The sequence below is a fragment of the Agelaius phoeniceus genome, chromosome 4, assembly GCF_051311805.1.
Source record: "Agelaius phoeniceus isolate bAgePho1 chromosome 4, bAgePho1.hap1, whole genome shotgun sequence".
In the NCBI taxonomy this organism is placed as follows: Eukaryota; Metazoa; Chordata; class Aves; order Passeriformes; family Icteridae; genus Agelaius; species Agelaius phoeniceus.
This window is the reverse complement of record NC_135268.1, coordinates 48,204,633-48,224,771: the sequence shown is the minus strand read 5'-3', so window position 1 is coordinate 48,224,771 and position 20,139 is coordinate 48,204,633. Positions and strand designations below refer to the sequence as shown.

Genomic DNA, 20,139 nt, shown 5'->3' with positions numbered 1-20,139 from the left:
ATGAGAAGTAAAACAAATCTTAGAAGCACCTTTCCCCCACCCCTCCCTTCTTTCTGGGCTTAACTTTATTCCCAGTTTTCTACTCCTCCCACACAGTGGCTCAGGGAGATGGGGAATGGGGGTTATGGTCAGTTCATCATGTGCTGCTTCTGCTGCTGCTTCCTGCTCAGGGAGAGGTGTCCTTCAGCTGCTCCAGTGTGTGTCCCTCTGACAGGAGAGGGACAGTCCTACACAAACTACTCCAAGCTGAGCTCTTCCCATGAGCTGCAGTTCCTCATGAACTGCTCCAGTGTGGGCCACTCTCCCATGGAGTGCAGTCCTTCAGGCTGCTCCAGCATGGATCTCCCACAGGCTCACAAGTCCTGTCAGGACCCTGCTCCAGTGTGGGCTTCCCACACCTTTTTTTTGGGCATCTCCTGCTGCAGTGTGGGGTCTCCAGGGGCTGTGTAGGTGGATTGCTGAACCCTGTGGAGCTCCATGGACTCCACCACAGCCTGCAGGGAAATATCAGCTCTGCCACCTGGAGCACCTCCTCCCACTCCCTTACTGACCCTGCTGGCTACAGAGCTGTTTCTCTCACATGTTCTCACTCCCCCCTTCTCTGGCCATGATTACATCTGCATATTAACGTTTTTTTCCCTTCTTAAATATGTTACCACAGCAGCATTACCCCATCACTGATTTGTCTGTCTTGGAGCTGTCTGCCCTTGGCTCTGTCAGACATAGGGGAAGTTTCTAGCAGCTTCTCACAGAAGCACTCCTGTAATCCTTCTGCTATCAGAACCTTGGCAAGCGACCCAACACAACGATTGATTAGCCATGACCTGTTTATCTGCTCTATGTAAAGTGAAGCATTTCTGCATTTTATAAACTCGGCTTTATAAAGGAAATACAGGCCTGATTTTGTAGCATCTGTTGGTTTGGAGACCTCCATAGTGGTTTACAGCTAGTGGTAACAAAGGGGATTATTTATAACTTCTTGAGGTTGGAATGAGGGTGCATGTTTTAATCGGCCTTGTTCTCATGGGGCAGGCTTCTTCTGCCTGATGCATGAATCCACTGTTTAGCAGGCAGAAGCTAAGAAAACAGTTTATGTTTCCCTCTGGATTTCTTTGCAGATCTCATTTTTAAGGGTCAGAGATTATACTTGTGCATTCAAAAATATATGGAAGTTTTGCTTGTCAAACCTATTTGCTTTACAATCTAGAATGAAAGTAGTTACAGAAGCTATAGTCTAAGGAAGTATTTTTAAGGCCAAGTAGTATCTTTTATTTCAGACTAATATAAATGGGGGGAAAGTGCAAACTTTTCTGTCTTCAGATACAACCAAAAAGGGTTTTTCTGTGCCACCTTTCTTTACATCTGTATCAATTTATAGCTTTGTTAGGGATGGAAGAAGTTTTCTTTTTGAATATGTTTTTATTCTGAACTAGCAGGCTGCATGCTTTTTATGGTCAAGTGAACAAACAGACACCCCCTAAAGGAATTGTTCCTCTTAAACCAGAATTAGATCAGATGAACTGCTACTCCGTGGTGCCCCTATTGGGTATAAGAACTTGGGCTGACACATACTAATATGAATGTCTGGCATGTGGCATGTTATAGAGCTACCAAAGAAGTGAAACATAGCTTGCATTGCTTTATAATTATATTTTTTTGCAGAGGTTTCACAGAATATTGTGAATTGGAAGGGACTTACAAGGATCACAGAGTCCAGGTCTCAAGTAAATGTTTCATATGGGGACTGAACTCCAACCTTAGTGTTATTAACATCAACCGACTGAGCTCAAGAAAAGATGGTGAAAATAGGAAAATATCCTGAGACACAGGCAGGAAGTTCTATAGAAATAATTTCAACAAGTTAGTGAGTAAGTGAGAATTTCAAATAATGTGAGCTTTCATTGGTCTGACATGGGTTTTAGTACATGACTTTTGAAAAGTGGATTCATTTTATTGGGTGGACTCCACCCTCTTCTCTGTAAAACAGGCAGTAGAAAACAAGAAAAATAAAATCATCTGCACTTGCACATTTTGACTCACTGAGTAAGGCAAAGCTTACAAAAAACCCCAAAGAAACACAAACAGGCTTGTGATCAGTTAATTCAGGACTGTATGTTAGTGCATTACTCCAGAGGGACAATTACCTTAAATCTGGCACTACTTCAGTTTCGTAGTCCTTGACTTTCTTTTAACTTAACCTTTTAGCGGAAGGGGTTTTTCATTACTCAGTTCTTTCTAATCCTGCACTGAGCACAGACGCTGCTCTAGCAGTCTCTAGCATCAGTGTTTCAGCGGCGGGAGGTGCTGGGGCCGGATTTACCCCGGACCGCCCCGGGATGCTGCGCTCGCAGGCCGAGCAGCAATGACCGAGAGGGAGCCTTCCACCCGGGCTCGGGGATGGCGCCCTCGTCCTGCAAGGGCACGGAAAGGAGGGAGGGAAGCTCCATGCAGTACATTTCCAGGATGGAGAACAATACCATCGTCCCGCACGGAGCACCCCTGGTGGCCCCAGGTATGCCCACAGCCCATCCTGCCGCTGCTGTAACATTGACCTGACACTTGTGTGCGTTCGACTGGCGTTGGCAGCTTGCCATTTTTCTCCCTTGGAAGAGGGGGATGGAAGAAATAAGGAAATCGTTCCAGGCTAGCCGGTGATTTGGCCGCACCGCGCGGGGATCACTGAGCAGAGGGGAAGTGCCGCAGTCCGGCCCCCCCGCCCCAGACCCTCCACCGCCCGCGGCCCTGGAGGACGGGGCAGCCTCACAGGCCACGCCCTCTTCTCTAGCTCAGCCAATAGCATCAGTGGATGGGCGCGGCCATTGGTCCCCATAGCCAATCAGCGCCGCGGGTGACACAAAGTGGTGCTCTTTGCACGCGCTTTAAAGGCCGGGAAAAACTGGCAGCGCCAGAGCCCAGTCAGAGTAGAGAGAGGCGTGGCCGGCTCGGCCTTCTGCCCAATGGGAGACCGGGGCGGAGGTGCGGGGCAGGCGGGAGAAGAGTGGCAGCAACCTCACCCAGTAAGAGGGCGAGAATTGCCGCGTCCCCCGGCAGCGCGGGCCAATGGGCGCGGGCGGTGGGCGGGGCGGGGGTGTCCGTGCCCAGGCTCTGGATTGGGAGCAGGGCAGGAGCCGGGCCGGGCCGGCAGCGTGTGCAGCGCTGCACGAAAATGCACTCGGATGCCGCCGCTGTCAGTGAGTAGCGCCGCGGCCGGGCCTGGGCCCGGGCCCGCCCCTCGCCCCGCTGTCCGACCGAAAGAACCGCGCGGCTGGAGGCGGCTTCTCTTGCCCCTGAGCCGTGAGGCTTGGCCGAGCGCGCCACCGGGACTCCCGATGCCGGGGAAGGGTGCAGGCCCGCGGGTGCGGGACCGCCGCGGAGCGGGGCGGTGTGTGCGTGCCTGGCGGTGGGGCCTCCACGGGTCAGAGGGAGCCCCGCGGCCCTCAGCGCGCTCCCTCGGGGGGCGGGGGCGGGAGCGGGCGGGGACAGCAGCACCGGAGAGGGCCGGGGGCGCTCAGAGGGTGTGACGCAGTTTGCCCATCCCAGCTGGTGAGCGGGTGAGGCTGCGGCCGGCCCTCGTGGCCGGCTGTGAGAGAGCCGGGATTGCCGAGGGGAGCGCGGGCCGCGGAGTTGCGTGTGTAAGGGAAGACGGACGGGGGTGAATTCAGCGGGTTCCGCCGGGCCGGTGCGGGAGAACCGGGCTGCTTGTGCGGGGGACTGGAGCCGCGGCGCATGGTGGGAGGTGAAGTCCCTGCGGCGGCGGCCCGACGCAACGGGGGTGGCGGGAAGCGGTCTGGCGGACTACAACTCCCAGCGGGCCCTGCGGCGCCGCGCTGCCCCCGCCCCGCGGACCCCCGGCCGGCCGGGCCGTCCCCGCCCGCCCTGGGCAGCGCGGGGGCATCGCGCCGCCTGTTCTGGAGGAGCGGAGCGAGGGCTTTGTCTCCGCAATCGAGTTTCTGGCTGCGCGTTCCGAGCAGCAGGGACCGCCTGCTGTAGGCGGGTTGCACGGTGCAGGGGGTCACGCATCGGCGTGGCCGTGGGGTGGCCGGGGTTCAGGGATAGGCACCGTCCGCTGCAGAGACCTGGCGGTCGTCCCGAGCACAAAGCTGTCCTGCTCAGCGGCGTCCCTCTGAAACCTCCCAGGAACGTGTTCTCACTGCGAAAGGATTTGCAGCTCTGAGATGCTTTATTACTGTAGAACTTGTTTGTGGGAAAGATAATGAAAATTGAAGCTTTGATCGTGCGTTAGTGAATGATAGTCCGACTTCTGGACAAAGTCCGGAAAGCAGTGCGGGAAAGAAATGCTGCATAATGCCTGGATTTTCTTGAATCCTCCTGTGTCGCTCAGAATGAGATCTCGTACAGGGGCAGCCTGGTAAAGGCTCTAAATCGTAAGGTTATATCATTTTTAGTGGTTCTGGTTTATTTTACCTTTGTATTTAGGGGTCATTATGTGTTGGTGGTGAAGGCTGCCATTAAAGCAGGAATGATTGCCTCAGAAATAGAAGGATAATTATTCTAGAAAATGCCTTCTGTTCAGTGTCTTTTGTCATATGTCCTGTCAAAAAAAATGCAGGTCCTCATTATATACACGTGTAAGTTGAAGTTACAAATATTCCAGGGCTCCCTCATGTAGGATGATTTGGCGACACAGTGATTTTTAATTTTTTTAAATTTTAACTTGTCTTCAAAAAACCAGTAAGAGTAGTCTTCCTCAGCCTTCAGCTGTTACTGGCTTTTCATTAACAATGTGCTCTGGAGTTATTGAATCTTGTGCCTCAATTTTTGTTTTTAATTGCATATGTGTTATTTTAAATAGATATTTTTTCCTAAATTAACTAATTTTATTATCTGTAGCTTCATAGTGGTTGGGTTTTTTTTGATGATCTAAATGAGCACTTCTTCTTGAAGCAAGAAGTGTTCATAGCATAGTTTTGCACATACAGAACCTGGCTTATGGTAGTCTCTTGACTGAAGGTTTATTTTGAGCCACCTTTTTGATCCTTCTTAGATCCTTTTCTGTTCTTATGCTATAAACTCCATTAATATGTTTTTGCTCAGTCTGAGTTTTAGTTTCTGAATACACACCTTTGTATGAGGAAATCAACTTTGCTTTTATCTATTGAAGATGCTTGCTTAAAAGTTTCTTGTAGCTCCTGTAGCTATAATTGGAAAAGCCTTCTCTGTATAAGACCATGTAAAAGGTTGAATTAGGCAGGTAAAGTTTTGTTTTACTGCTTCTCTTCATTCTGTTGTATCAGGGTGAGCTCTTATTTGTGTAATTGCAGCACTTCATTTAAATTTATTTTTGTCTGAGTACTTTATGTGCTCTTAGTGAATTATTCATCCTGTGTTTTCTTTAATTCCCCTCCTCCCACACTTTCTTTGCAGGTACTGAAAGCAAAGACTTTGGGCTTTTTCAAAGCATTAGTTCCTAGTTTTGTTTGTGTCTTCAAGCAGAAGAAGATAACTCGCTTAATTTGTCTGTCTTGTGCTTGCCAAAAAGCATAGCATTAGGAAGTACAGTACATCCTTTGAAAGTGTTCATCTCTTGTATCCAGCCTAAATATTAGAGCATTTAATAGTGTGGTTATTTCTTCTACAAGAAGTAAGACTACTTAACAGGGGCTTGAAGCAGAACCCTTAATTTATATGTGCCAGCATTTTTGTTGTACTCTCCAATTAAATTGTTTTATTTACAATCATGGTCTGATGTTAAACAGTTTTTACTTTTGGCTCATAAAGAGATGGAAACAACTACCAGTTCATTCAGTGGGGGGCGTGTGTATATACATATAAAATTGTGTGTATGTAGATGGTTATATATATTTATATAGAGTTAGAGCTGCAAGGCTTTAGCTTGTGCTGAGGAACTGACTGGTATGGCACACTTGATGCAGATGTGTCGCTGCATAGACTGTGGCACTGGGTCTGCTCAGCTGCTCATTACTGCTCATTAGCTAAAGAGGACTGCTTCCCTTGCTCTGTTAATAAAGTGGTTTGTAGGAGCACTCTCTAATCCACTCAGTCAAATGTACCTGGGTTAGCTCTTGCCACTTACTTAAGTTGTCTGACTGACAGGTTGATTTCTTGCCTGAAGTGGGTTAGGGAATGTGGCCATGGCCTGTGCTGCTAGCAGGGCTGTGGGGTCAGTAAATTTTGGCAGGGAGGAAGAAGCAAGCAGCTGGGACAGTGATGCCTTTGACTGGCATAGCTGTTTCCAGGCTGTTGCAGCTCCATCCTGAGCCACATTCCAGATGTGCACGGTGCTGGATACCCTGTAGCAGGTGCTTGACAGGGTTGCATTTCTGCTGAATTAGCTAGAGCACAAGATACAAAGTTTATATTAGCTTTATGTCCTTTGTAGAGTGCCAGGTGACACCTGGCATGAAGTCAAGAGTAATGCTTGCAAACAGCTCTCAGGTCATGGCAGCCAGTGATGCAAAACTAGCTCACTGACACTTGTTTGAATTAATCTGATGGTAGAATAAGTGTTAGACTGGATGAACACTTGCCATCAATGGAAGCAGATGTTTTGCACCAGAAACCCACTTAGTGTTAGGTCTTTGCTACATAGCACAAAACACCCAACCAAAATCACCTCCCCCCAAGCAAACCCAAATCCGGCCATGAGCCAGTTGTGCAGAGTATTTTATCCTGTATTTTAGTATAGGAGAATTAGCCTAGCTCTTACTTGTTCAATTTAAGGTCAATGGAAACGTATTCAAACTAAAGTAGCAGTTATACAAATTTTGCACTGCTTAAATTGCTCTAAAATTCTCAAGTAACTTTAAACTGCTGTAGATCTTTTTGTAAACAAGCCTTCAGATTAGGATACTCCAAAAACACCTAGGTAGAATAAAGATTTGTTCCTATGGGGGCAAAAAAGAGTTATGCTTTTTCCTATCCATGTAGCATGCAGTGATCTTAAAATATTTTGTTGAGGTAGTCATTCTGAGTGGTAATACCAAATGTTAAGAGTTGAATGTGAATGTTTACTTTTAAATTATTTTAGAGTACGTTTAGTAACTCCTACAGTATTTTTTTCCTTGGGTTTGGGTTTTCTGTAGGGTTTTTTATTTACTGGCTTAAGTCAGACTGTGTTTTGCTTCAGAACATTTTAGGCTGTTGTGTTTGCAAAATTTACACAAATTTGCAACTGTGGGTTTTGGATACTGCTGGTGTCAGCAGTAGCTCTGAGCTTGGTGCAGTTCTGGGTGCAGGCAGGCAGGAGAAACATTCTGCAGTATCCTGTCTTCAGCTTTAATGGCTAGGTCCTGATGCTCCTCAAGATAGCTTGGATCATCCCATCTAAATGCCTGTCCTTGCTTTCCAAGCTGGAATTCACTTCTGTTTTCCATACTTTCTGAATCATGCTCTTTATTTGACCACACCAAATCAAGGGAGACCCTGCTTTTCATGCCTGTTCTCTGCCTCCCTTGACCCAAGGCTTGTTGTCCCATGATGGACTGGGAGAAAGGATTCTCCTGCAGGGTGGCCCTGGTATAGGGTGTCACTGCCTGCAGGGATACAGCTACAGACACACTGGAAATAGATTTTTAATCCTGTCTTTGACAGGAATGCAGAGTCAGCTCCTATCTGCTGTGTACTGCAGTTTGGGATTCTCAGTCTTCAGGTGTGTTGTTAAGTTTTTGTGTAAATAAGACTGATGTACATTTTTCTTTTGCCTTCTGTAATTAGTAATGAATGCAAAAATTTTGCTTCCTGGACATGAACGTTGAGGGCTTTCAGCAAATGTAGGTTTCAGATCTGATCATTAATCAATTCATCATTAATCAATATAAATGGTATTGCTGTTAGGATAATTCCATAAGTAGATTACAGACTATAAAATAGTATATTTTGTAGAAGATTAAATGATTCTTTTTTGGGTAAAAGTTTATTTAAAGCTAACTCAGACAACAGAACTTTGAACTATTATTGCCAGTGCTACTACAAGTTTTTTTTTTATCTCTGTTACTTGAAAGCAAGGAAAACAATTGAATAAAAGCCTAAGCATGCTATTTTAATTTTTAGATATGAGTTTGCCTGATATGTTTTCTGTTAATTTTTTTTTTTCTGAGAAGTTTACAGCTGTATTTTAGCAGTAATAAGAATTACTACTATGTTATTACTACTGCTACTTCTATATTTAAATTTTAATATTGTATATATGGCATATTAATTTGGGATAACTATTTTAGACCTGCTGTTAAAGTGAGATTTTGTATAGATTTTCTATTTGCTTAGAAAAAATAGCAGCTTTTAAAAGAAACTTGGAGTCAGCTGATCTAGTTTACTACTATTGTTAATTTCTTACTAGGTTTTTAATAGATTTTACTGCACCTTGTAGCTGTGTTTTGTCCAAGCTTTAAATTTCCACAGCAGGTACTTTTTTTTTTCCCCTTGGTTTTCAGATGTTCATTTAGTTAGTTTGGCAACACATTGCTCCTTCTGATAAAAAAAAAATTGGGATTTGATCTCTAAATTTTTTTCATTTCAGATAGGATAGTAGAGTATCCGAGTCTTGTTTACCTGTATACTTTGCTTATACTTAAGATACATTGAGTTTTTTGGTTTTCTGTATTGTATTTCATGTGTGCATTAATGAGAGGGTGTAGAATGTTTTTTCTCTAGTTTGTTATGGAAGCAAGCCCAGATAGCTTTTGTTTCTTTTACCTCTCTGTAATTCTCAGGTCTGTAGTTTAAACCTTAACCTATAATATTCTAAAAATTATTTTTGAACTATTTTCTTTTTAATTTTGAATTGTATATAATCGACTAACCCAGCCTTTAACTCTTAACATTGTGTTAATCACAGACTGTAGACAATGTTTAAATTCCATTAAACTAGGTTGTCTCTGTCATTTCTTTCCTTTCTGGGTTCTGGATTTGCAATTATTTTACTCAGATTTTTTTTTTTAGCCATTGCATTCTGAATTACTGCAAAGTATTTAATGTCATCTGGAATTTTCATTGCTTCAGACTTCACTGAAGATCAGCTACCTTTTGCATGAAAACTAATTTAATCAACAGAATACATATGCTTGTTTGACATATACCCCTTAAAGCCATAGCAAACTTTCCACATATCATCTTCCACTATTTACAAAGCAAGCAGATTTCCTTTTTCTGCTTTGAGGTCAATGAACTGTGTGTTCTGTCAGAATCTTAGAATGGCTGGAATTGGAGGGGACCTGAAAGATAACCTAGTTCCAATGCCCCTGCCATGGGCACCTGTACCTTCTACCAGGACCAGGTTGCTCAGAGCCCCATCCAGCCTCACACTTCAGGCTTGGGGCATCCACAGCTTCTTTGGACAGCCTGTGCTACTGTCCCACCACCCTCACAGTAAAGAATTTCTTGCTAATATCTAATCTAAACCCACTGTCATTTTGCAGGCATTCCTCCTTGTCCTGTCACTACGTGCTCTTCTGGAAAGTCCCTCTCCATTTCTTGAAAGTCCCCTTAAAGTACTGTAAGTGCACTTAAAGTGCTATGAGATCTCCCTGGAGTCTTCTGTTCTCCCCACTGAACAAGCCTAGCTCTCAGCCTTTCTTCATGGGTTAGGTGTTCCTCCAGTTGTGACCTTTCTCCAGCAGGTCCATGTCTTTCCTGTGCTGAGGACCCCAGAGCTGGATGCAGTTTCTGTAGGAAAATAAAAGAATTCAGACCAATTCATGTGCTTTGAAACTCTTGTCATTAGGTGAAAAATAGCTTCACACATGGTGGCATTATTTGTGTCAGGCTCATCCAACCAGCTGTGGAGCGTGCAGCTTCCTTGATGTGTTGCTCCTCTCGTGCTGGCACTGGGAGGGACAGGTGGATTAATGAAACACATTGCTGCTGTTGTGCTCCCACTTCAGAAGACCTTTCCTGTTTCTTCCTCTAACAGCTTGTGTTGCAGCTCCTTGGTGATCTGATTCAGAGCACTGGGATGGCAGGGTTTGTTTATTTATTCTGTGGATTAGATTCCAAGTGTAGTGGGCTGACCAAGAAGGGGATCAGCAGGCACAATTTTGGAGGTTGCATAAGCATATGTGGAAAGTTTGGGAAGTGGAGGGGAGAGAGTGTGTCCCTAAAGAATACATTTGCAACTGCTGTCCAGTTGCTTGCCATCTTGACCACTGTTGATCGGTGCTATTTTTGCTAATTTCTCAGACCATAATTTACCTTCCCTGACTTAACAGGTGCTCCTTGTATTTGCTTTTATAACTGTAAAAGAAACCTGTTTTCAGTTTTAGGTAATATCCCTACACTGTGCAAGCTTCCCCCATGAGAGGAAAAAAAAACTTTGGACTCCGGTCCTCCATATTCAAATGGTAGATGGTGTGATATCTCTTGTATTAGAACTGGAAAATATGTTGGTATAACCCTGCTAAGTCCATCATAGTTATGGATCTTATTTCTGAAGCAGCAGCTTAAAATTGTACAGATATTTCCAGCGGACATGTAAAACATACTGGCATGAACTGTGTGTTTTAAAGTGCCTAGGAATGTTTTGTTTCAAAGGTGATACCTATATATATATAATCCTAATGTTAGAGCACTTTTTCAACCATTTTAAGAGTGCTATCTGAAGTTAATATTAGATAAGAATAAATAAATATTTGCTTAGTGTTCTCAGCTTCTTCCTCCAGATATAACTGGTTTCTCTAACCACTCATGTTCTTTGTAGATTTTAGGCTAAGCAGCAAGGGAAACTGTAAAATTCATATTCCAGAAAGTTTAATCTGATCTGCCTGTTAACAAATCAAATCTTATCTTTTCATCCTGCTCTCCTCAGAATGGCTTTCATGTTCCCTGTAGTCCTCGTCCCTGTTTGCCCCCCTCTCCCTCTGTTTTTTTTTCTCATTGCTTTATATTGAATTGAGGATTGACCAAGAAACTCAGGATTATTTTTTTCTTGCAGAATGGTTCTGCTTAGTATTGTTTGACTAGCAAAAATGGAACTTTATTGAACTCTTAATGCAGGAAGAACTCTAGCACTCTGTTCAGGGTTCAAGAGCTTCCTATTGTAGCTTGGTAAGAAGATCTAGATTGTCTTTGACTTTGTATATATAAGGTTAGCTGAAGTTGGAAATTCCATCTCTGATGCTTCTGACTTAGAGCAATTGTATTGCTGTGGTGAACTGGGGACAACACGTTAAGAAATAGGTAGCAGTTAATTAAATGATACTCTGGCTAACATAATAAATGAAATTAATCATTTCTAAAAGTATCTTTTTATTTTTTTTAAATTCACTGTGATAAGAGAATTCCACAGGGATGTGTGTAACAAGTACACTTAGAGCAGGCAGTTTTTCAGTTCCACTTGTTAACTTCATAGCTGTGTGCTTCACTGACTTGGCAGTTGGATGTTTAATGATGTCTCTTGTTTATCTGGGTCATCTTAAGTGTATCTTGAGAGCCTTCCTTTGAAATGCTCTGGATGGAAATAAGGGAATTATTTTTTTGACCTTACTTGCATCTTGCATCAGCTGCTGGGCAAAGCCAAATTAAATGTCTCGTATTAGAAATGCTTTAGTGCATTAGCTGGGTAGTGACGCTAGGCACATACAGAAGCTTTTCACATATACAAGAAGTTTGCTTGGGATACTTTGCTTATCATACAGTACATTTCTCTAGAGTGTTTTGGCACATGAGTTCTAGTGGGGTAGCTAATTTATTTTTAGTTTAAATGGAGATACTCTGTAGTAGTTGGCTGTCTTTAAGCCCTCTCGGCTGGTTTGTGTTCAGCTTCTGAGATTCTTTTTGGTTTGCCTGCTGTCTAGCTGGATCTCAGCTGTTTTTTTGTGAATTACTTACATTCCAGTTTTGTTCTAGCCACATTCCTAGCAAAAATAGGGAATTCAAAAGAATAGAGAAAAATTAGTTTCTCACTCTTTAGCAACTGAAGCAAACTCAAGTGTTTTATATTTGGAGTGTGGAAGCAAAATTAACATCTATGCTATGGCTTCTTCCAAGAAGTGTCAGAATATTTCATTATCAGTTTTTTGTCTCTTGTCTTAACAACTGCTGTATTGTAACCTTTGGTTTGTTATTAAAAAGCCATGTTTCAACTGTGCAAGTGTATTCTAGTCACTTATTTTTTGCAAGGAAATTAGCATAAAGGCAAGTACATGTATATTAATAAAATCAGATTTTTTTAAGAACTAGGATTTTTATTGATGATTTTAGAATGCTACATGGTACTTAACTTGGTTTTGGAATAGACGAAACAGAAGGACTGGGTAACATGGAAGTTATAATGATTCCCAACATCAGGGGGAAAAAAAAGTTGTAATTTATTTTTTTTTATTCAGCTATAGTTAGCTATACTTGTGTTCTGCTGAGGGTCATCCATGTCTTAAGAAATATACATGCATAGAATATATTTTTGCAGATTTCAGTTGTTCTACTCAAAGGTTGAAAATGTCAGTGCTGAAAAAGTTGTGATTACTTTTAGTTTATAGTTCTGTGATGATTTTATTAAATAGCCAGAATGTGGGAAGATCATGACTGCTGCATTTGGAAATCAGAAATTTAAAACCCTTTTTTTTTCTCCCCTCTAGATTTTCAACTGAATTCTCATCTATCAACACTGGCAAATATTCACAAGATTTACCACACCCTCAATAGGCTGGTAATGACTTGCCATTTTCTCTTAGCAGAATAGCTAGGGCTTTGGTCCAGAATATTTCATGATTGAAATCATTAAGTGATTACACTTGTAAAAATTATAACTGCCTTGTTGTATGAAAGGCTGTTGGGTTTGAATTGGTGAAGAGATAAGCAGTATTAGTAAAAGGTGAAAGATTATACTCCAGAGGTCAGAGTGGAGTTTGAACTTTGAACATTGGATTTAGATGTTGCCTCATACAAGAAGCTTTCTTGGATACATTAAGTGATGGTAATCATCATAGTTACCCAGTTTCTTGCAGTTCTTCTGGAAAACATATTGAATGAGCAAGCTGTCCTTTTACACCCATGCAAAAAATGAAACAAGGTTTTTGTGAAGACTCTTCCTGCTTATGTGCTGTGTATTTACATTTGTTTTATTGCAACCATAGCTGGAAATGGTGATACGGCTTCTATGTGTACACTGTAAATTTAGTGGAAAAGACCCTGCCTGAAGAAGGGGGTAAATTCTTTTCCAAGGTTTCAGATGGTTTTTAATCAGTTTGCTTTAGAACAGATATGTATGTTTATCCTTAAGCAAAGTCAATTCTGTGCTAAGTGGTAAATTCAGTCTTTCTAATGCTGCATTTATTGGAGGAATTATTCAGTAAAATAATGCCAATTCCCCACCTGATGGGTAATTATTTCCACTCTTGAAATAATTTGATATGTTTTTGATTGAAAAAACCTCAAGAATATTTATCAAATTCAATTTACTTGAACTTTTTAGATAAATGTGCAAATGTAACTTTTTAGGTAAATATGAGCTGAAAACACCAAGTCTACAATCTTAGGCAGATGATCCTTAAGTGATTAGGATGAATATTACTATCAAGTAAAAGTTTAAAATAGTACAGAAGAATGAAGATCACGGTCTTGTTTAACTGTGTCATTCCTGTTTCTTGCAGAATCTGACAGAGGACGTTGGTCAAGACGATCACCAGACAGGTATTTAATAGGGATGGAGTCAAAATAGATGGAAACAGTTTAAACACGCTTTATTAAGCAAGTCTCTCTAGCATAACTGAAAATGATGTTTTAGAAGGCTAAAGGAGTTTTAGGAAACAAGTGCCTGGGTTTCTTAGTTTTTTTCAAAATAGGTGTTTGTGCTTTTAATTTACCGAATTATGAAGGACCTGAACAGGTATCAGCAGTATCTGTAATTTTACTGTCTCTTAGTTTAGAAGACTTAATAAAAAATTTCTCTCACTCCTGGGACTCAGCCTGATGGGCCACAGAATATCCATGTTCTTACAGTGTTTTGAGTCTTGAAAGAGCATTAGTGAGAACAGAGCAGAAGCAAAACCTCATCTGGCTGTTGTGATACCTGTGACTGAGTTTAAATGCTGTGCTCCAAACAACCAGCTTTTTTCTTGACTCGTTCTGATGCAGGTTATTTCTGTTTCTTGTGCAGCTTTTCAGTCAGTGTCTGAGTACTCTCTATTTTTGAGTTCATATCTGTGTTTTGTTCCATGAAGTGTCACCATTTTTTGAGACCTTCTTCTCAGGTGCCTGGTACCAGCTTCCTGTCATTCTTGATTTGTCAGCATTTGAGCTTTGTGACTTGATGTTTTGCAAGGGTTCTTACCTCTTGCACTGCCTTCAAGCCCTGATCACTCACTCAGCAGACTATTCTTTAAAACTGACCATGTCAGTTTTACCATCTGACTCAAAGCTTTTTCACTGTCCTGAGGTGATGGCTATATTTGCTGATGTTACCTTGAGCATTTAGCAAAGTGGAGAGAGCTGTCAGCTCCTGGAGATTTGTGGCACACACTTACAAATCTAGCACACTCTTAGCCTAGAGCAATGAGAAGAGATGCACAGGACTGCATTGCTTGGGATTGGACAGAGCTCACTTAGGGATTATGCACCCTCCTCTGTACAGCAGCAGGTCACTTTGTTTCATGCTTGAACTCTTGCCCTAGCCACAAAAGGCTTCTCTGAAATACTTTCCTTCAGTGTGGTTAGTGATTTGATACTTGAAATTAGCTCATTATGTATATGAAAAGCCTCTGAAGAAGAGGTTGTGACCAATAGTTGAAGACAGAGATTTTAATGTCCATAATTCAGATCTGATGTCCTCCCATCTTGTGATGGAGACTTGGAATTTTCTCCTATGTGTCCCAGGTGCTCTAAACTGAACAGCTACATACTGATTTCCTGTATGAAAATGTGCTCTATAATCTTTGTTTACTCTTGATCACCAAGACCTGTTGTGAAGCATTGAGGTAGTCCCCTTCTGTCACTAATCAGGATGTGTTGATGTACTTGAGGTATTTGGGATTTGTCTTACTTCTTGCCTAGCACTTCTGTCATAAAGTATAAGAAATTAGCCTTGGTGCTCTCATTACCTGTATTGGAAGGTGCTTGAGCACATTACCATCACTGTCAGTACAAAACTATTCATCAAAGCCAGTATCCTATTGCCTGCACACTGTTGTTTGAATTAAGCTGTTTCAAAAGTGTAAATGTGCCTGTTGAATGAGTTGGGACACAAAAGCCCAGTAAAGGGAGCAGTTTTTTTGCAATAGCTGTAAAACCTTTCAAACCAGAAACAAATATGAAATGAGAACCACAAGTAAAGGTTGATAATGCCAGGTTGCCTCCTCATCTTCAGATATTATTTCCACTATTATGCTTCTGCCCTGTTTTATGTCTCCTTGTAGGAAGAGATGAAGCCCAAATGTTTGCATAAGTTCCAGGCATGTTCAGTTGAAATGTGTGTTCGATTTGACTCAAATGAGGACAAATACACATGCAAGGAGCTATTTTGGCCCTCATGAATGTAGTACAGTGAGGTCTTCTGTTTCTGTTCTGTATGGGACTTGACACTTCTGAAACATCTTACTTGGAGAGACTGGCATAAATCTATAAAGTTACCTTTGAAAAATGTTTGATTTCAATGTGCCTAAACTTGTGGAACTTCTGTTTTCCAGTAAGAAGTTGTCAAGACCTATTAATTTTGTTGCACAATTTATAAAACTGTTCAGGTGCTGTAAATTTAAGATTCTGTGTCTAGAACTCATTTGAAAGTCAGATTAAGAACTGTTGCAAAAGGTTTTAATGTTGCCAAACCCATGTCAAGGTTTTTTATAGTTCTGAGATTATTTTAACCCTAAATCTTCTGACCCAGGCCTTATTCTTAAAGATTGCTGTTAATTTTCTGACATAATTATCTGGGTTATTGTCATTAGGTTGTGGACTTTGTTTTTGGGATGACTTAATGTATGCTTATCTAAATTGGATTGGGATTTCTAAAAGCTATTTTAAAAAATCTTAGTTTTAGGTTAATATTTATTAATAATAGTGTTAAGTTTTAAATGCATATCACATTTACTTCAAAGCAGTTCTTTGTAAGCTAACAAAAATGTCTTGGACATCTAAATTACTTAGAAGCAAATTGTATCTTTTCTACGTATTAGCCAGATTGCCTGTCTGAAACCAGGCCCTAAAACACCAATGGACTACAGGGAAGTGGCAGTTTCAAAATTCCTTCAGTGGTTTGAGAGCTAAGATGAATCTTCTTTCAAAATTCTGGTCCCCTACAATGATTGCAGTCTCATGTGCTATAATTCAGTATGCATATCTGTCTGAAAAATAAGATAGACTTCAAGTGTGTCATGGGCTTTGCCTTTTCAACCTGTTGTAGGTGTAAGAACAGCAGGCATTCAGATTCTGTAAACAATTTCTTTTTCTTTTAGTATGTATATGCATTAACTTGGAAAACTTACATTGGAAATAATAGTTGTTTTTATGTCATAACTACAAATCTAGGAGCTTGTTAATAGCTTAAGGTTATGATTTGGTAATTAAATTGTGACTTACTTATCCAGACTAAAAAGTCTTTAAAAGTATGCTTCTTGTTGTCACCTGACTTGTTTAAAACAGTGAGGTAACCTCTTCAACAAAAAGAAGGCTTCATTGCAGCTCATGTGTCTTTGCAGGGGGAGAAATTGCTTTTGCCTCTGCTGGTTATTTCTTTTGTTAGATTAGAGAAGAAACCCCCCTTGAGTCCAGAGCAGTTCTGTAGTGTGGAATTCAAGACAGAGAAGATGATTTTTCCTTTTGCAACAGCATTGCAAGTTGTTTAATGTTTTGATGAGTATCTTAGCTTCTCATCTTGTGTCTGATGATTGTTAGCTATGCTTGTGGTCATTTTGTTGCATTATTAAGTGATCAGCTGTATCTTCCCAATTGCTTCAGCATTCACAGTTTCTAATTATTTTTCCTTTGAAGCATCCTTCTACTGAAGCATCAGAAGAGCAGGATTCCTCACAGGCTTCAGCTAGAGAAGGTGAAAGTGCCATGCCTGTAAATAATTTCTGTAGGGACACAGCTTGTAGAGTTCTTCTTTATTGACTTTTTTTTATTTTTTCTTATGCTGGTTTTGTTGCTATTCTAGGGCTGTCCCTCTCTTGTGGGTTTTATTTTATATATTGTTTTAAATTTCCTAGGGTGAATTTTAGCTCTTGAATTGATACTTCCATATGGAAGCTTTGTCTCCTGCAAATTTGGAAGTATTCAATAGGATGTTTGGCAAACAGCATTTAAACTTGACAGGCTTTTGGCTGGTGGTGGTCTATTCAGCAGCCATTTGGAGGCTCTACCTTGCAAATGCTAGTTTCAAGTGTCAAAAAACCAAGGAGAACTAGGAGGGTTCTGCCAATCTTGAGTTGAGGCCTAGGAGTGAGAAACTTTGAAGATAATCACATCAGCAAAGCTGCACTTGGTAAGTAAAATTCTGTCAAATTTACATGTAGTCAGAGGTAGCTGCATGTTTGTTTGCAGATGGTCAGACCTTTGGGAAGAGAAATTAGTTGTACACTGCTAGATCTAAAATTACATTAGAATTAGAAAGCTCTGTGTAGGAAAGGTTAATATTGCTATTTAGTGAGCTGTATTGTAAATTAAGAAATTGCAGGAGTTCAAAGTAAAAAAAACTAATTTGATAATTTTTAGCTTTATATGAAAATGAAAGAAATATTCTGCCCTTCAAAGAAATTATAACTGCCCTTCAAATTTAATACACCAATTTTAGTAACAAAAGAAATGCTGTGAAAGTAAAATCCTTACACTGTTTTTTAATAGTTTAGAGATTATTCAAAAGCTAAAGTCTAGTGTAGACTTGCTCCAAACCCCAGTTATTAAGATGTTAAGTCTTGGAAAGCATTTACAATATGTACACCTGGTGTCTGTGTGCTGTCAGTGTGTGAGGGCAGTGTATGTGTGCATTTAAACCTACCAATTTCTGAGCTGTCTCTTTTCTTCCCTTTTCTGTGCCTTTGAGAGCTGCAACTAGATACATTCAAACCAAAAAGGATACAAGTTTTTCATAGGAGTCATTAGAGAAATTGGGTTGTGTAGTGAATTGTGATCAGTTTAAGCCTTTAAAACAAGTTCACCAATCTTCTTAAAAACATCCTATCATTTAAGGAGGCAAAAAGTCCAAGCAGGAATTCTTGAGTTAAGTTCTTTGGTTTGTATGGGGTTGCAGGTCTGACAAAATGATTTCTCTGTTCTATAACTGCTTTATTTTACTTTTATTTATTTTTTCTCTTTTGCTCTGCTTCTTTTGTCACAGAGGCCTTGCATATTTCTTTTCACAATCAACTGACCAGTAAACTGCACAAATTTGTGGGGGGTGAGGGGGATGTGTATTTTTTTCTTGCATTTTACCAGCATCCAATGCCTGTGTCCATCACTAATGGATTTTTACTTTTTTAAAAGAAAGGCACTTAAAAGCAATCTATTTGCTCTCAAAGGAATGAGATAGCTAAAGGTTATACTTAAGTAAATGCATATTTACCAAAAAGAAGTGTTGACTATCACATTTTCATTTATTAAGTTCAGTGTGTGTCTTAAGTCTGTTGGCTCTTTCTAGCCATCTGTTGAGTTCTGCTGTCATCTTAGGTGTTTTTAGTCTGTGTAGGCTTTCAAAAAATACTTACTGGCAGAGTCTTCAGAAATTTGATCTGAAAGATAAATTATTGCAGATTCAATAACTTTTGAGAGTAGAGTTTTTCAGTATCATTAATGTGTAGGCATAACTAGATGGAACAAATGACATTCAGCAGGTCAGGTTCCTTAGTTTGTTTAATTTGTAAAATGCCTTGGGTGTACTCTTGAGTTTTTTATGGTCTCTGGCTTACCTGTTTCAAGTATATCTCATATTGTTGAGGAGAAAATAAATACTATTGTCACTAATTTCCTTTTGTAATGTGTTCTGGACAGTGCTTCTAGAAGTATGTTCTTCTGACACAGCCATTACGATTTTTTTTGTGGTAATAGTTTATGGACCATAATACTTGCAAGTTTTTTGATGATTAGTTAAACTGTAATTTGAATTTACAATTCTGTTAATTCTCTTTCAAAAAGACAGTGTATGGCCATACTCTCCTAGGACAATAATGGGGAGGGAGTTTTAGGGTTAAAAAAAAGAATATATAGGAAGAATTTTTTTAATTGGAGAGTATTTCTTGAACTAGAGAGATGAATTTTCTTCTTAATAGATAGAAATGAATATAAAGATAAGACCAAAGAAGGCATACTTAGTGCAAAAACTTTATTAGTTGAAACCAGATTAGTTCATCTTGGTGTAAAAATTGGGTCGAACATCTTACGTAATACTAGAGAAATATGAACATAATACTAGAGAAATATGTACTTTCTTATGGGTTAGAATTTCCATGCATGTTTAAATAATGTACATGTAGCAAAGCCTGTGAGGCTCGAAGGTTCCTTACATGTGTTTCTCCTATAACAGGAGAGAGCCTTTCAAAGATTCGAAGAATAGGTAAGCAAAAGATTGCTGTCAGTGTTTGTTGGGAATTGGGCCTCTGATTTCAGTCTGTTCCCTTGGTGTCAAAAAGCAGTCAAAGTTTTATTGCTTGCTTCTGTGCTGTGATGTTGTATGATGAAAGATTTTGTGGGCATCTTGATTGAGCGTAGCTAAACTTGGATGCTGTTGTAGCAAAGAGAAGATAGCTTAGGAATGCTGGAGTTCTTAATGTTTTCTTGCAATTTTCTTTGGCATCGCTTTATGTCTGGATTTTTATACCTCACTTCTCTCTTCCTTTTCTTTTCAAATTCTCTGTGTAACACTTAGAGGTGTGATAGCTCTTGGAGCTGCTCTTACACACACCTTTCTCAGGTGTCACTGTGGTCTTCAGCACACGAAAGTAGGACAAAATTGTGTAGGATGTTAGCCTACTGTTTTCATGAGGCAGCAAAAGCAATTTAATGACTTTCTGTGGTCAAAAGGGCTGGTCCTGTGCTCTTTCTTGTGCTAATGTACAGAAAGTTGTTATTGTTTTTTCCTTGGTTAATTATGTACAGGTTTGGTGAGCTGGATTGGCACACAGAAGAGTTACTAGAGACAGGAGTATGTAGCTGAGAGAAGGGGATGGAAAGACTGCCACCTGATTGGCATCAGTGTCTTGAATTGGCTATTTCCTATTTGGGGACCTTCATTTTTTGAGAACT

At 40.7% G+C, this 20,139-nt stretch overlaps 1 protein-coding gene across 16 annotated transcripts in view; it reads left to right on the top strand.

The window, feature by feature from the left end:
• Positions 1-3,039: 3,039 nt before the first annotated feature.
• Positions 3,040-20,139, top strand: part of DCUN1D4 (defective in cullin neddylation 1 domain containing 4) — a 40,891-nt gene continuing 23,791 nt past the window's right edge. Inside the window, exons 1-4 of one of the 16 annotated variants that reach the window (XM_054633406.2) lie at positions 3,040-3,191; positions 12,549-12,619; positions 13,563-13,602; positions 19,421-19,450. In XM_054633406.2, the coding sequence (XP_054489381.1) occupies positions 3,167-3,191; positions 12,549-12,619; positions 13,563-13,602; positions 19,421-19,450 (166 nt within the window). In that variant the 5' untranslated portion in view covers positions 3,040-3,166. Of the gene's footprint in view, positions 3,192-3,211; positions 3,357-3,562; positions 3,737-3,948; positions 4,391-12,548; positions 12,620-13,562; positions 13,603-19,420; positions 19,451-20,139 lie in introns of those variants that run through there. The other 15 variants (XM_077177544.1, XM_077177545.1, XM_077177542.1 and 12 more) reach the window with 15 other exon arrangements.